This window comes from Lissotriton helveticus, chromosome 3_1 (assembly GCF_964261635.1).
Source record: "Lissotriton helveticus chromosome 3_1, aLisHel1.1, whole genome shotgun sequence".
NCBI classification, from domain to species: domain Eukaryota; kingdom Metazoa; phylum Chordata; class Amphibia; order Caudata; family Salamandridae; genus Lissotriton; species Lissotriton helveticus.
In genome coordinates, this window is record NC_136061.1 from 65,203,797 (window position 1) to 65,220,061 (window position 16,265).

The 16,265-nt window shown below is 43.9% G+C and overlaps 1 protein-coding gene across 1 annotated transcript in view; it reads right to left on the reverse strand.

Moving 5' to 3' along the window:
• The window catches only part of SLC11A1 (solute carrier family 11 member 1), a 196,990-nt gene extending 181,972 nt beyond the window's left edge, over positions 1–15,018 (reverse strand). Inside the window, exon 1 of the mRNA XM_078679242.1 lies at positions 14,736–15,018. Within this exon, the coding sequence (XP_078535368.1) occupies positions 14,736–14,757 (22 nt within the window). The 5' untranslated portion in view covers positions 14,758–15,018. The remainder of the gene's footprint in view (positions 1–14,735) is intronic.
• Between the last annotated feature and the right edge of the window lie 1,247 nt (positions 15,019–16,265).

Consider the following 16,265-nt stretch of genomic DNA (forward strand, 5'->3'; position numbering starts at 1 on the left):
GGGTCGCTTCAGCGACCCATGAGGGCAGAAAGGGAAACTTGATTGGGAGGATTGATTGAGGGCACGTGAGTGGGGGTGTTGTTAAGTTTCAACAAAATATGTCTGTACATTGTGGAGAGTTGACTGTGCAGTCTTGAATGCTGATGCTGAGTGGGCAGGTTCCCGTGTAGCGGATTGAGTAGGTGCAGCAATATTTCTTGTCCGTCATTCCTGTCTAATGTTGTATTTACAGTCCCGCTGTGACGTCACTGCTCAGCTGTAATAGGACAACAGTATCACTGCTCTGCAACTCAACATGTGTCCTGCCACCAGACAGTGTGAACCCCGCTGCACATGGGCACAACACCAGCCGGCGCTTACACAGAAACAGCGGCGTCTGGCTCTCCAGCCCCCTTTCTTTTTACTGCTCCTGAAGTGTATTTATTTATTTGTGTGTTTTTGTACAGCGTGCACTTTACCCAGAGGTGCCAGGGCGCTTTACAACAGAGCAAAGTACATTACATAAGAACTTCTAAGTAACATGTCAGTGGTGACAAATTGTATAACTACTACAGTTACTCATGGGGAGGGTTACACATTTACAAATTACATATTCACTTAAGATTGCAAATTGCAAACTAATGTGGGAGTGATTAGGGTTGCATAAGTACATATTACAAATATACATAGTGGAAGTGGAAGGTCGAACTGGCTCTCCAGTGCCTGTAATGAAACAGTCAGAGTCACGCCAAGGAAGGTGAGGGCTTGTGATAGGTGAGGAGCATTATTAATAAGAGAATCCTTGAAGAGAAGAGATTTAAGGTCCGTTTCGAAGATGTGGAAAGAGGTGGTAGTGCGAAGGTTTGGGGGAAGCGAGTTCCAAATTCTACTTGCATCACCTGAGAAAGATTGCGCCATAAGTCTTTCTCTTTTGAAAGTCAGAGGTTCGAGTGGTAGGTTTTCAGCATTACATGAGGGTCTGGAGCCACTTTAAATTTTGAGTTTGTTAGCTAGGCAGTGAGGGGTGTAAGTGTGCAAAAGGAGGGGTCAAGAAGAGCACAATCCTAAGAACAAGTAAGATTAAGTGACTTGTTAATCGCTGTAGTTTGAACAACAAATAGCAACATGAGTCTAATTCCAAGTGTCATGGAGTCTTCATGCTTGGACAGGATAACAGAACAAAAAGTTCATATTGTAATTTCATTTATTTAGAGTTCCGTCATGAAAACAGCCAACACGTGTTTCGTCGGTACCAGCAATCAGTACCGTGACTTTCTCAAGGCTAAGCAAATGATAGTGACCGTAATGAGTCGAGGCCTTCTATGTGGGATACCATTCTGACTCTGGTGGCAAAACCAAAATTGTGTACAGTAAGGATGAGCACCGGGACACTGTCTCCCAAGAGTAGTCGGACATCAATCAATCAATCAATCAATCAATCAGCAAACTTGTATAGTGCGCTACTCACCCGCAAGGGTCTCAAGGCGCTGGGAGGAGTGGAAGTCGCTACTGCTCGAACAGCCAGGTCTTGAGTTGTTTCCTGAAGGAGAGATGGTCCTGGGTCAGCCGTAGGTGGGTGGGGAGGGAGTTCCATGTCTTGGCCACCAGGTAGGAAAAGGATCTTCCTCAGGCGGTGGTTCTGCGAATTCGTGGGATGGTGGTGAGGGCGAGGCTGGCGGATCGGAGCTGGCGGGTGGGTGTGTAGAATGTGAGAACGCTGTTGAGGTATTTGGGGGCCATGTCGTGGAGAGCCTTGTGTGCGTGGGAGAGGAGTCTGAACGTGATCATCTTGCTGACGGGGAGCCAGTGCAGGTCTCTCAGATGGGCAGAGATGTGGCCGTGATGGGGGATGTCCAGGATGAGTCGTGCCGAAGCGTTCTGTATGCGCTGTAGCCTTTTCTGGAGTTTGGCTGTGGTTCCAGCGAAGAGGGTGTTCCCGTAGTCCAGTCGGCTGGTGACGAGGGCCTGGGTGACCGTCTTCCTGGTTTCAGTGGGGATCCACCGGAAGATCATTCAGAGCACACGCAGGGTGTTGAAACAGGATGACGAGACAGCGTTGACTTGCTTGGTCATCGTGAGGAAGGAGTCCAGGATGAAGCCCAGGTTGCGTGCATGGTCCGTTGGCTTGGGGGCGGTGCCCAGGGCAGGGGGCCACCAGGAGTCATCCCAGACAGAGGGGGATGGTCCCAGGATGAGGACTTCCGTCTTGTCTGAGTTCAGTTTCAGACGGCTGGGCCTCATCCATTCCGCGACGTCTTTCATTCCTTCCTGGAGGCTTGCTCTGGCGGTGGCGGGGTCATTGGAGATGGAGAGGATCAGCTGGGTGTCGTCAGCGTAGGAGATGATGTTTAGGTTGTGTTGACGTGCGATGACTGCAAGGGGGGCTCATGTAGATGTTGAAGAGGGTGGGGCTGAGCGAGGATCCTTGCGGAATGCCGCAGCTGACTTCTGTGGCCGCGGATCGGAACGGCGGGAGGTGGACTCTCTGGGTTCTTCCGGGGAGGAACGAGATGATCCAATCTAAGGCCGTTCCTTGGATTCCGGTGTTGCTGAGGGTGCGGGTATCAGGGTGCGGTGGCAAACGGTGTCGAAGGCTGCTGAGAGGTCCATGAGGATGAGGGCAGCTGTTTCCCTGTTGTCGAGCAGGGACCTGATGTCGTCGGTAGCTGCGATGAGGGCGGTCTCGGTGCTGTGGTTTGCTTGGAAACCAGACTGCGAGGGGTCGAGGGATCCTTTTGTCTCGAGGAAGGCAGAGAGTTGTTTGTTGACGGTCTTCTCGATGACTTTGGCAGGAAAAGGGAGGAGCGAGATGGGGCTGAAGTTCTTGAGGTTCGTGGGGTCCGCGGTGGGTTTCTTCAGGAGGGCGCTGAGCTCGGCATGTTTCCAGCTCTCCGGGATGGTGGCGGATGCGAAGGAGCTGTTAATGATGTTCCGGAGTTGGGGTGTGATGATGGAGTCGGCTTTGTTGAAGATGTGGTGTGGACAGGGGTCGGTTGGGGAGCAGGAGTGGATGGTGTTCATCGTGTGGGTGGTGTCTTCGGTTCTAACCGGGGTCCAGGTGCAGAGGGTGGTGGTGGGGGGTGCTGATCCGGTGGTTCGGTGCGTGGTCTGTGCGCCAAAGCTGTTGTGTATGTCGGCGATCTTGCGGTGAAAGAAAGAGACGAGTGAGTCGCAGAGTTCTTGCGAGGGTGTGATGTCGTTGTTGCAGGCGCTGGGGTTGGAGAGCTCTTTAACGATGCTGAAGAGTTCCTTGCTGTTGTGGGTGTTGTTGTCCAGTTGTTCTTTGAATGTTGTCGGACACAGTTGTCTTGAAAGAGGAAAAGTCCCACCCCGGCTGGTGTACTCGATTACACTGGAGATTAGGATTGGTAATCATCCACACAATAAAACATGATTGATGTCACAAAATGGAAATATGGTATTGTGAACCCGAAAGTAATCAGACAAGAGCCCCGACAAGGAATAGGAAGGACAACAGTCACAGATAGAGAACTGGTGTCAGTCTGAGTCGAAAATTTTAAATAGACAAGCCGCAGGGTACCTACAGACTGAAGTAAAGCCACAGAGTGTCTAGAGGCTGTAAGTGAGCAAAGAGGTCCGCATGGTAACGCGTTACCATGTTGTCCAAACTATTCCTTGTCGGGGCTCTTGTCTGATTACTTTCGGGTTCACAATACCATATTTCGATTTTGTGACATCAACCATGTTTTATTGTGTGGATGATTACCAATCCTAATCTCCAGTGTAATCGAGTACACCTGCCGGGGTGGGACTTTTCCTCTTGCAAGATAACTGTGTCCGATGTCCGACTACTTTTGGGAGACAGTGTCCTGGTGCTCATCCTTACTGTACACAATTTTGGTTTTGCCACCAGAGTCAGAATTGTATTCCACATAGAAGGCCTCGACTCATTACGGTCACTATCATTTGCTTAGCCTTGAGAAAGTCACGGTACAGATTGGTGGTACCGATGAAACACGTGTTGGCTGTTTCTGGTCGATGCTATAATTATTTTCATGACGGAACTCTAAATAAATGAAATTACAATATGAACTTTTTGTTCTGTTATCCTGTCCAAGCATGAAGACTGCATGACACTTTGAATTAGACTCATGTTACTATTTGTTGTTCAAACTACAGCGATTAACAAGTTACTTAATCTTACTTGTTTTTAGGATTGTGCTCTTCTTGACCCCTCCTTTTGCACATATAAATTTGCCGATCCTTGATTGGCGAGAGTCACTCCTGGTAGTGAGTGACAGTGGTCTATGTAGCACTCCATCTTGATTTCAGGCTTCATCTCATATTGTAAACCCAGTATTACTGTCTAACTGAATAGAGCTAGTGTATGTGCGGTTCTTTCCTTATGGGAAGCAACACTACCGACTTTCTTGTTAGGGGTGTAAGTGTGAATGGCTTCTAGCTTCAATATCTGGTCCTAGCTTCAATAGGATGCCAGCGAAGAGTTATCAGCAAAGGTTGTTTCTTTTGGCCCTGTGGACGAAGGGCGCCGCCAAATGGAGGATGGATTTTAAAGGTGATAGGTGGGTCTTGGGGAGGCCTGCAAGGAGAGAATGACCGTAGTCCAGTCTGGAGTGTACCAAAGATTGGACAAGAGTTTTCAGATCTTGCTCAGGAATGTAACGTCAGATCCCCCAGAGAAGGCGCTGTTGGAAGTGTGCATTCTCGGCCATGATGTTGATTTGGGGTTAGAGGTAAGTCTTTTGTCCAAGATGACACCTAGGGATTTAGCAATGTCGACAATGGTAGGTTTACTCTTAAGAATGTTCAGATTATCGATCCATGATTGAACAGGAGGGGGGACGTTTGAGTTTGAGATAAGAAGGAATTCAGTTTTAGAGGGATTTATTTTTAGCTGATGAGACATCATCCATTCTTGGATGGAGTTGAGGGTAGTGGCGAAAAGAGATCTTGTGTGCAGAGTACACCTTGAGGTAGAGTTTGATGTTGTCAGCATAGAAGTGATTAAGGATCCCAGACTTTTGCAGTAATTCTCCTAACAGTTCACTGTAAAGATTGAATAGGGTGGGAGCAAGGATAGCGCCTTGAGGGAAGCCTTGCTCCACAGCCTTTGATGTTGAAAGATGGCTCTCAGTTTTGATCATCTGAGATCTGCCCGTGAGGTAAGCTTCAAACCCCTTCAGTACTTCGCCTTCAAAACCACTTCTTTGTTTTAGTGTTTTAAGAAGTGTGTGATGGTTTACAGTATCAAAGGCTGCAGAAAGGTCAAGCAGGATCAGGAGGCAGGTGCTGCCCGAGTCTAGGACTCGAAAGGCATTGTCGATAACCTGTGCGGTGCTGTTTCGGTGCTGTAGCGTTGACTGGAGACCGATTGAAATTCGTCAAGAACATTGTTGTCCTTGATGTGTTGGATGAGTTATTCCGCTATACATCTTTCAGTGATTTGGATAAGGAAAGTGCCTTGAGACCCTCATGGGTGAGTAGCCACACTTTACAAGTCCCTGATTGATTCATTGGTTGATTGAAAGGGAGGTTGGTTACAGGACGGTAGTTGTTAAGGTCATTCACGTCAGTGGAGGGTTTCTTTAGTAGTGGGGTCGCCTGACCTGTTTTTAGGACATCAGGAAGGGAACCTTGGCTGAGAAAGAGGATAATCAGATGAGACCAGTAGGGAGCATGTAGGCGTAGCGGTCTATTGAAAGGTTGCTGGGGATAGGGTCCAGAGAGTGGCTCAAAGGTTTGTTTTCAAAATATCCCAGTCACTGACTGTTAATACGGCGTTTTATTTATTGCAGGGACAATGTTTAGCACAGGTGTGAAAAAATCTGCCCGCATCTAGTCACTGTGAACCACAAAGCTTCCTTTGATTCGACTGATATAAAAATATTCAATTTATTCGGCAACAAACTATATCTTGGTGTGTTTATTTTCACAGTACAGACCCTACATCCATACATACTACAAATAAGAAACTTCAAAATGGATTGCTCAGGACAAAGAGATCCATATTTTAGGTGGGGCCAGTGAGGGGATATGGTGGCCATGTTATATGAGCAGGGCCCCTGGACTTATGCAGCAGTGAAGGGACAAATTATGAGGCACCATTGACTACAATATGCAGAAAATGAAAGGTAAATGATGTGCCAGTCATACAAAAAAATACACATTATATGGCATTATTAGCTATATTGAATAGATCTCAATGTTTAAGAAAATATATTGGACTGTAAACAATCGATGCTACAAGCATTCAGAAGATCATGGTCCAAATTCTTATATTCCAGCATTTAATAAGTTTGTGTTGCTTGGAAGCACTTGGTGTAAAACATGTAGTGGTTCACACAGCAGAAAACAAGCATAGATGCAGACAACTCTTGGACTAACTGTCTCTTTTATAGTGCATATCTAACTCTCATCATAAAACTTCTCTTCAGGGTTGGGTTTCCCTGTGTTAACCTCACTGCTCTGGAAGCACATCTTCTCCTTGAAAAAAAATGTCCCACTGCACAGCACTGAATATTTCATGTTCTAAGTGCGTAACTCACGAGGGGGCACTTTAAGTTTCAAGGAACCAAACCCTAAAAAGAGATGCAGAATGTTTGAGATTCTTCTCTCTTAGGGCCCTTTTGAAATATTTGTTGTTGTGAAAACAGTGACTGTGCGTTAACTGCTGCTTTGAGAACAATGTCTGACAAATAACAGCTGCTTTGAGAACAGTGTCTCACAAATAACAGCTGCTTGGAGAACAATGTCTGACAAATAACAGCTGCTTTGAGAACAATGTCTGACAAATAACAGCTGCTTTGAGAACAGTGTCTGACAAATAACAGCTGCTTTGAGAACAATGTCTGACAAATAACAGCTGCTTTGAGAACAGTGTCTGACAAATAACAGCTGCTTTGAGAACAGTGTCTGACAATGAACTGCTGCTTTGAGAACAGTGTCTGACAAATAACAGCTGCTTTGAGAACAGTGTCTGACAATGAACTGCTGCTTTGAGAACAGTGTCTGGCAAATAACAGCTGCTTTGAGAACAGTGTCTGACAAATAACAGCTGCTTTGAGAACAATGTCTGACAAATAACAGCTGCTTTGAGAACAGTGTCTGACAAATAACAGCTGCTTTGAGAACAATGTCTGACAAATAACAGCTGCTTTGAGAACAGTGTCTGACAATGAACTGCTGCTTTGAGAACAGTGTCTGACAAATAACAGCTGCTTTGAGAACAGTGTCTGACAATGAACTGCTGCTTTGAGAACAGTGTCTGACAAATAACAGCTGCTTTGAGAACAGTGTCTGACAATGAACTGCTGCTTTGAGAACAATGTCTGACAAATAACAGCTGCTTTGAGAACAGTGTCTCACAAATAACAGCTGCTTAGAGCGCAATGTCTGGTAAATAACAGCTGCTTTGAGAACAGTGTCTCACAAATAACAGCTGCTTTGAGAACAATGTCTGACAAATAACAGCTGCTTTGAGAACAATGTCTGACAAATAACAGCTGCTTTGAGAACAGTGTCTGACAAATAACAGCTGCTTTGAGAACAATGTCTGACAAATAACAGCTGCTTTGAGAACAGAGTCTGACAAATAACAGCTGCTTTGAGAACAATGTCTGACAAATAACAGCTGCTTTGAGAACAGTGTCTGACAATGAACTGCTGCTTTGAGAACAGTGTCTGACAAATAACAGCTGCTTTGAGAACAGTGTCTGACAATGGACTGCTGCTTTGAGAACAGTGTCTGACAATGAACTGCTGCTTTGAGAACAATGTCTGACAAATAACAGCTGCTTTGAGAACAGTGTCTGACAATGAACTGCTGCTTTGAGAACATGTCTGACAAATAACTGCTGCTTTGAGGACAGTGTCTGACAATGAACTGCTGCTTTGAGAACAGTGTCTGACAAATAACAGCAGTTTAGAGAACAGTGTCTGACAAATAACAGCTGCTTTGAGAACAGTGTCTGACAAATAACTGCTGCTTTGAGAACTGTCTGACAAACAACAGCTGTTGCTTTAAGAACAGTGTCTGACAAATAACAGCTGGTGCTTTAAGAAAAGTGTCTGACAATTACCAGCTGCTATGAAAACAATGTCTGACAAATAACTGCTGCTTCGAGGACAGTGTCTGACAATGAACTGCTGCTTTGAGAACAGTGTCTGACAAATAACAGCAGTTTAGAGAACAGTGTCTGACAAATAACAGCTGCTTTGAGAACAGTGTCTGAAAAAAACAGCTGCTTTGAGAACAGTGTCTGACAAACAACTGCTGCTTTGAGGAAAGTGTCTGACAAATAACAGCTGCTTTGAGAACAGTGTCTGACAAATAACTGCTGATTTGAGAACAATGTCTAACAATGAACAGCTGCTTTGAGAACTGTCTGACAAACAACAGCTGCTGCTTTAAGAACAGTGTCTGACAAATAACAGCTGGTGCTTTAAGAAAAGTGTCTGACAATTACCAGCTGCTATGAAAACAATGTCTGACAAATAACTGCTGCTTTGAGGACAGTGTCTGACAATGAACTGCTGCTTTGAGAACGGTGTCTGACAAATAACAGCAGTTTAGAGAACAGTGTCTGACAAATAACAGCTGCTTTGAGAACAGTGTCTGAAAAAACCAGCTGCTTTCAGAACAGTGTCTGACAAATAACTGCTGCTTTGAGGAAAGTGTCTGACAAATAACTGCTGCTTTGAGGAAAGTGTCTGACAATTAACAGCTGTATTGCGAACAGTGTCTGACAAATAACAGCTGGTGCTTTAAGAAAAGTGTCTGACAATTACCAGCTGCTATGAAAACAATGTCTGACAAATAACTGCTGCTTTGAGAACAGTGTCTGACAAATAACAGCAGTTTAGAGAACAGTGTCTGACAAATAACAGCTGCTTTGAGAACAGTGTCTGAAAAAAACAGCTGCTTTGAGAACAGTGTCTGACAAACAACTGCTGCTTTGAGGAAAGTGTCTGACAAATAACAGCTGCTTTGAGAACAGTGTCTGACAAATAACTGCTGATTTGAGAACAATGTCTAACAATGAACAGCTGCTTTGAGAACTGTCTGACAAACAACAGCTGCTGCTTTAAGAACAGTGTCTGACAAATAACAGCTGGTGCTTTAAGAAAAGTGTCTGACAATTACCAGCTGCTATGAAAACAATGTCTGACAAATAACTGCTGCTTTGAGGACAGTGTCTGACAATGAACTGCTGCTTTGAGAACGGTGTCTGACAAATAACAGCAGTTTAGAGAACAGTGTCTGACAAATAACAGCTGCTTTGAGAACAGTGTCTGAAAAAACCAGCTGCTTTCAGAACAGTGTCTGACAAATAACTGCTGCTTTGAGGAAAGTGTCTGACAAATAACTGCTGCTTTGAGGAAAGTGTCTGACAATTAACAGCTGTATTGCGAACAGTGTCTGACAAATAACAGCTGGTGCTTTAAGAAAAGTGTCTGACAATTACCAGCTGCTATGAAAACAATGTCTGACAAATAACTGCTGCTTTGAGGACAGTGTCTGACAATGAACTGCTGCTTTGAGAACGGTGTCTGACAAATAACAGCAGTTTAGAGAACAGTGTCTGACAAATAACAGCTGCTTTGAGAACAGTGTCTGAAAAAACCAGCTGCTTTCAGAACAGTGTCTGACAAATAACTGCTGCTTTGAGGAAAGTGTCTGACAAATAACTGCTGCTTTGAGGAAAGTGTCTGACAATTAACAGCTGCTTTGAGGAAAGTGTCTGACAAATAACTGCTGCTTTGAGGAAAGTGTCTGACAATTAACAGCTGCTTTGAGGACAATGTCTGACAATGAACGGCTGCTTTGAGAAGGATGTATGACGTTATAACGCATGCATTCACAACGCATGCCATCACAACGCAATGTTTACTACGCAGGTGTCATTACAACGCATTGCATTACAACGCATGGCATTACAACGCAGGTGCTATTACAACGCATGCCATTACAACGTAAGTATAGGTAAGTATTTATATTTTACAAAATTAATTAAATTTTATTTAAATTACAAAAATTAATCGATAAATAATTGTAATTAATTTAAATTTTTTTAATATATTTTTTAATTAATAATGTTAACTCCTAGTGTGTATAATAGTAGGGTAAGTGTAGTATAATGAAGGGGTAAAAATTACTATTCTAACTCCGGGGGGGTGTAATAGTAGGGTAAGTGTTGGATATTGTAGGGGTAAAAATTACTATTATAACTCCGGGGGGTGTAATAGTAGGGTAAGTGTTGGATAGTGTAGGGGTAAAAATTAATATTCTAACTCCGGGGGGGGGGTGTAATAGTAGGGTAATAATTACTATTACCCTGGATAGTGTAGGGGTAAAAATTACTATTCTAACTCCGGGGGGGTGTAATAGTAGGGAAAGTGTTGGATAGTGTAGGGGTAAAAATTACTATTCTAACTCCGGGGGAGTGTAATAGTAGGGTAAGTGTTGGATAGTGTAGGGGTAAAAATTACTATTCTAACTCCAGGGGGGTGAAATAGTAGGGTAAGTGCTGGATAGTGTAGGGGTTAAAATTACTATTCTAACTCCGGGGGGGGGGGTGTAATAGTAGGGTAAGTGTTGGATAGTGTAGGGGTAAAAATTACTATTCTAACTCCGGGGGGGGGTGTAATAGTAGGGTAAGTGTTGGATAGTGTAGGGGTAAAAATTACTATTCTAACTCCGGGGGGGTGTAATAGTAGGGTAAGTGTTGGATAGTGTAGGGGTAAAAATTACTATTCTAACTCCGGTGGGTGTAATAGTAGGGTAAGTGCTGGATAGTGTAGGGGTTAAAATTACTATTCTAACTCCGGGGGGTGTAATAGTAGGGTAAGTGCTGGATAGTGTAGGGGTTAAAATTACTATTCTAACTCCGGGGGGGGTGTAATAGTAGGGTAAGTGTTGGATAGTGTAGGGGTAAAAATTACTAGTCTAACTCCGGGGGGTGTAATAGTAGGGTAAGTGTTGGATAGTGTAGGGGTAAAAATTACTATTCTAACTCCGGGGGGGTGTAATAGTAGGGTAAGTGTTGGATAGTGTAGGGGTAAAAATTACTATTCTAACTCCGGGGGGTGTAATAGTAGGGTAAGTGTTGGATAGTGTAGGGGTAAAAATTACTATTCTAACTCCGGGGGGGTGAAATAGTAGGGTAAGTGCTGGATAGTGTAGGGGTTAAAATTACTATTCTAACTCCAGGGGGGTGTAATAGTAGGGTAAGGGTTGGATAGTGTAGGGGTAAAAATTACTATTCTAACTCCAGGGGGGTGAAATAGTAGGGTAAGTGCTGGATAGTGCAGGTGTTAAAATTACTATTCTAACTCCAGGGGGTGTAATAGTAGGGTATGGGTTGGATAGTGTAGGGGTAAAAATTACTATTCTAACTCCAGGGGGGTGAAATAGTAGGGTAAGTGCTGGATATTGTAGGGGTTAAAATTACTATTCTAACTCCAGGGGGGTGTAATAGTAGGGTATGGGTTGGATAGTGTAGGGGTAAAAATATTTATTAATAATAGAATTACATAAATAATTTTTTTTAAATAAATAATATTTTATTTTTAAATATAATAATTAATTAATATTTATTTATTTATATAAAAATAATTAAATAACATTTTTAATATAAATATATACTTACCAATACTTATGTTGTAATGGCATGCGTTGTAAAGGTACCTGCGATGTAAAAACATGCGTTGTAAAGACATTCGTTGTAATGGATCCTGCGTTGTAAAAGTTGCGTTGTAAAAGATATTCGTTGTAAAAGTTGCGTTGAAACGGTTGTATACCCTTCGAGAACAGTGTCTGACAAACAACAGCTGCTGCTTTGAGAACAGTGTCTGACAATGAACAGCTGCTTCAAGAACAATGTCTGACAAATAACATCTGCTTCAAGAACAGTGTCTGACAAATAACAGCTCCTTTTAGGATAGTGTCTGACAAATAACAGCTGTTTTGGGAACAGTATCAGACAAATAACAGCTGTTTTGAGAACAGTGTCTGACAAATAATAGCTGCTTTGAGCCGAGTGTCTGACAAATATCTGCTGCTTTCAGGACAGTGTCTGATAAATAACAGCTGCTGTGAGAACAGTGTCTGAAAAATAACTGCTGCTTTGAGAACAGTGTCTGACGAATAACAGTTGCTTTGAGAACAGTGTCTGACAAATAACTGCTGCTTTGAGAACAGTGTCTGACGAATGACTGCTTCTGTTTTTAGAACAGGTTCTGACAAATAGCATCTGCTTTGAGAACAGTGATCACAGCTGCTTTGAGGACAGTGATCACAGCTGCTTTGAGGACAGTGTCTGACAAATCACAGCTGCTTTGAGGACAGTGTCTGACAACAAACAGCTGCTTTGAGATCAGTGTCTGACAACTAACAGCTGCTTTGAAAACAGTGGCTGATGCAAACGTGAATGTGCATGGATAGTGGAACAAACATTTTCATGACTTTTTATTCCCACTCTGCTTAAGAACAATTAAATATGCCTGTTCATATTTAACTATGAACTCTGCTCCGATTGTGGAGTTTTTCGCAATCCACTGAGCTTTATCCCCGCTTGCGCTCGCCAACAGCAAGTTGGCGAGCATGAGAGAGAAAAATCCAACCTAGACCACTTCCCTGCGAGATTTCTCAACGAGGGCGGTCGGGGACAGTCGCCACCGCTCACGTAGAGAAACCTCCCTTTCACGTTGAGGAAGCTGCCACTCAAGTAGATCTTCTACTCTTGCACTGTGCAAGATGCTGTTCGCGCTGATTTTACAGGGCAGGATAAACACCCGGCACCAAAAATCAGTGCAAACCGCGCGAGGTAACCGACTCCGCCGCTCGCGGAACTCCGCATTGCTTGGCAGATTTTTTTTGTCACTTCGCCCAGGCTTACTCTTTTTTTTCCCTACTGCAGAGAAAATGATGTTCATCAGTACATCAAATCGAAATAGTAGGGCCAGCTGGGAGTAACTATCCAAGCTTTGACCCTTAAATAGAGCGATCTAAGGCTGGAAGGGACTAGATTACTTTTGTAACATTCCTGACATTGAGTTGCATTCCATGTAGAAAGTGTTTCAGTAACTCTTGGTCCATTTCAGCCTAAAAATAAGACTTTTGTGTTAAAACCTGCAGTTGCGCAGCAGATGGTGATTTTTGAGGAAAGCGTAAAAATCTGTAGTAAGGGCCCCATTACGAGGTTTTTGTTAATCGTGTCAGAGTAAATTGGTCTAAGGTAACTCCTGGAGCCATGGATTTTCACGCGGGTAAAATCATGGGTGTCGAGTCACCACATGTCAGGGGAAGCAGAAGTGACCGCACACCACTGTACCTTTGCTATGACTCACACACATGCTTACACATACACACATATTCACACGCTCTCTCACATAAACACACTCTCAGCCACAAGTAAACAACATACATTTTAAAGCATTTTTTACTTACCTTAGCTGCCAGATGGGGTCATATTCCAGCTAACTGTACTCCATTTTACATGCAGCTAGGGAAATACATAATTCTAGTGACCTCGTTAATAAAGACTAAAATATCCCCAAATTAAACTCTGTGATCATGAAAAGGAACTTATCCAGTAGTCTTACACATCTGTTTGGTAAAAGAACTGCTCTGCCTCTATTGTCATAAAAAATGGAGGGGGGGGTTTGACACCCACACTGCAGTATATTAGCAGTAAGGCTTCCTGTTTTCCATTTTTACAGATTTTTACAGATAAATACAGACAGAAAACAATGTGTTTTCTGACTGCCTTTATTTTTAAAAGTGGATAAATACAGAAAAGTGTGCTTCTTTTAAGTGACTCTCCGTGCTGTCATTCATGAATTATAGGCCAGCAGCTGAGCAGATGGACAGCATGGGAAATTCAAAAACAGGATGAAACTTCTTTAAATAACAGCATATGTCTACATACATTTATGGTATAATGCTAGTATTTACTAATTGATGTATTGTTATGTAATATTTGACAGCTTAACCCGTTCGATGCATCGGCTGTCCGACGTCCAGGTGGGCGTATGCGGAGGACGGCCGGGGGCTGTCAGAACCACGCCCGTCCTTTATTTTGCCGGCACCGCGGCAGAATTTCCGCCGTGGTTAAAGGGTTAAACAGCTAAACCACAACAGACATCAAAGTATGAGTGCACGTCTATCAGTTAAATAAATATGGAAATGTACAGTTTTACAAATTCATGTATACGCAAAACACAAAATAAATATGGATAAATACAGACGGAAATGATAAAAAATAAATACCATAAAACCGGGAGACCTAATTATCAGCAAGAATAACAAAAATTTGAGTTCTACCTTTATCTTCATTCATAATTAAGTTTAAGCGTCTTTCAAACAGATGACTTATTGTTATCCAACCAAACGCTGAAATATCAAGGATGAGAGGTTGAGTCAGCCCGACTTGACACCACAGGTCGTACATGTCAGCTGCGGGCACGGGGTCCTTTTCTTGTGACCCGCGTTTTTATTACCTTTACTGTTCTAGACCATCTGTACCAGGGAGCAGTGAAAAACCGCTACTAACACCTGTCATGGGACCGCCTGAGACCTCTGACCTCTGCTGGGATGCAGGCCGAGGCTGTGACCTGGAGGCTGCGTGTGGGCATCTGCAGCGGGTGCAAGAACCCACGGGGCTATCCCACCCCTGAACTGGCCTGTGTGCTCCCCCCGAGAAAAAAAATATACAATGCACAATATTTTACAAATTTTGCATATTCGTAAATAAGTCATTTGTTATGAACGGTACCTGCTTCTTCTGGGGGCGCCATTCTCGGGCACGGGGGCACGTACCCGCAGCAAACACCAGGGCAGCAGAGACACCGGCGCGAGCCTGGCAGTGCCCGGAGCCTCTGACTGCACCCTGAGGCTCGCTCTGCAGTCTCTTATCAAAGAGTGCACGAGGGCATGCGAGCAGGCGTGGGGTGACCCCTGCCCTGACTGTATTAGAGGAAGTTTCGTGATTTGTGACGCGCACGTGGTCCCCGCGCCCTGCCGGGTGCTGTTCTCGCTCTCTCAGGTCCAGGCGACTCATTTCAGGCACTCACACGCCCCGAAAACAGAACCAGGAAGGGAGAACAGCGGTCTGTCTATAAAAACACTTCGTGTAGTAACACTCGACTGGTGCCAAGGTCGGCGGTGTCGACAGAGCCCGGGAATTTCCCCACCTGGCGCCTTATTATTTGTATTTATTTATTTAGTCTTAAATCTTTACATAGAACGGATTACGTCACAAAGTTGAAGGACATCTTGCGACACAAGCTGCATGAACATATATATGAACACATATTGACGAAAATAATACCAGTAACAAGTTAGCTAGGTAATGACAATTGCAAACTCAAATAAATAAATGGATGCTACGTTTTTTGATTTGTTTAAGTTGGTGTTCATGCGTGTAAAAAGTAATAAACCGTTACTTACAAGTAATTTTCATTACTCTGAATCAGAGCTCCTGTCCCACCCAGTCCTCACCTGTGAGACTCGACCAGTGCCTTCTTACCAGTCGTTTTGTTGAAGGAGGGAAATTAGTCCTTCTTTTGTTTCAATGACTACAGCAAAACTCACCCCGTGTCCCCCTCTCCACCCCAAGGCACTTCTTCTCTTCATCAACCAAATTTATTGGGGCCAAGAACTTTAGGAAGCGCCAGGAATTGGACCAGGACCAGGAACTCCTGTTTTTGGAGTAGTGGATGATACCAGTAACTTATAGGTTCATTAACCCTTCCTTGTCCCTCCTCGTCCCAGCCCCAGTCCCCACCTGTGCCTCTCAAGCACCAATAATATTTCACCCACCTTTCCTTCTGACAACATTTCCACTCAATGCACAGTTCAGAAATGACATGATTACAGCTTTCCACAGCTGGAAGCAATGTTTCAATAATCAATTGTATTCACTTCTAACACTCAATGTGCCATGAAAGTGTGAGGAGTGGACCAAGTGGCCGCACTACATATTTCCGGTAGGAATACCCCTCCTGACCCAGCCCAAGGCTCAGGTGCTGCCCTGGTAGAGGAGCCTTGTAGACTCTGTGAAGCAACACAGTCAGCAGAAACCTAAGCGTGAGTGATGGAACCCGTGAGTGATGGAACCCAAGCGTGAGTGACGGAACCCAAGCGTGAGTGATGGACGGTCCTACCCCGTGACTGAAAGGCGCTGTTGCCAACCACTACCCTTTTATTTGCCAGACCATAAGGCACAAATAAAGCACTCGGAAAAGGGAAATCCTTGGTTTGTTGCAAGTAACACTCTCTTCACAACTAACGACTCAGAAATCCT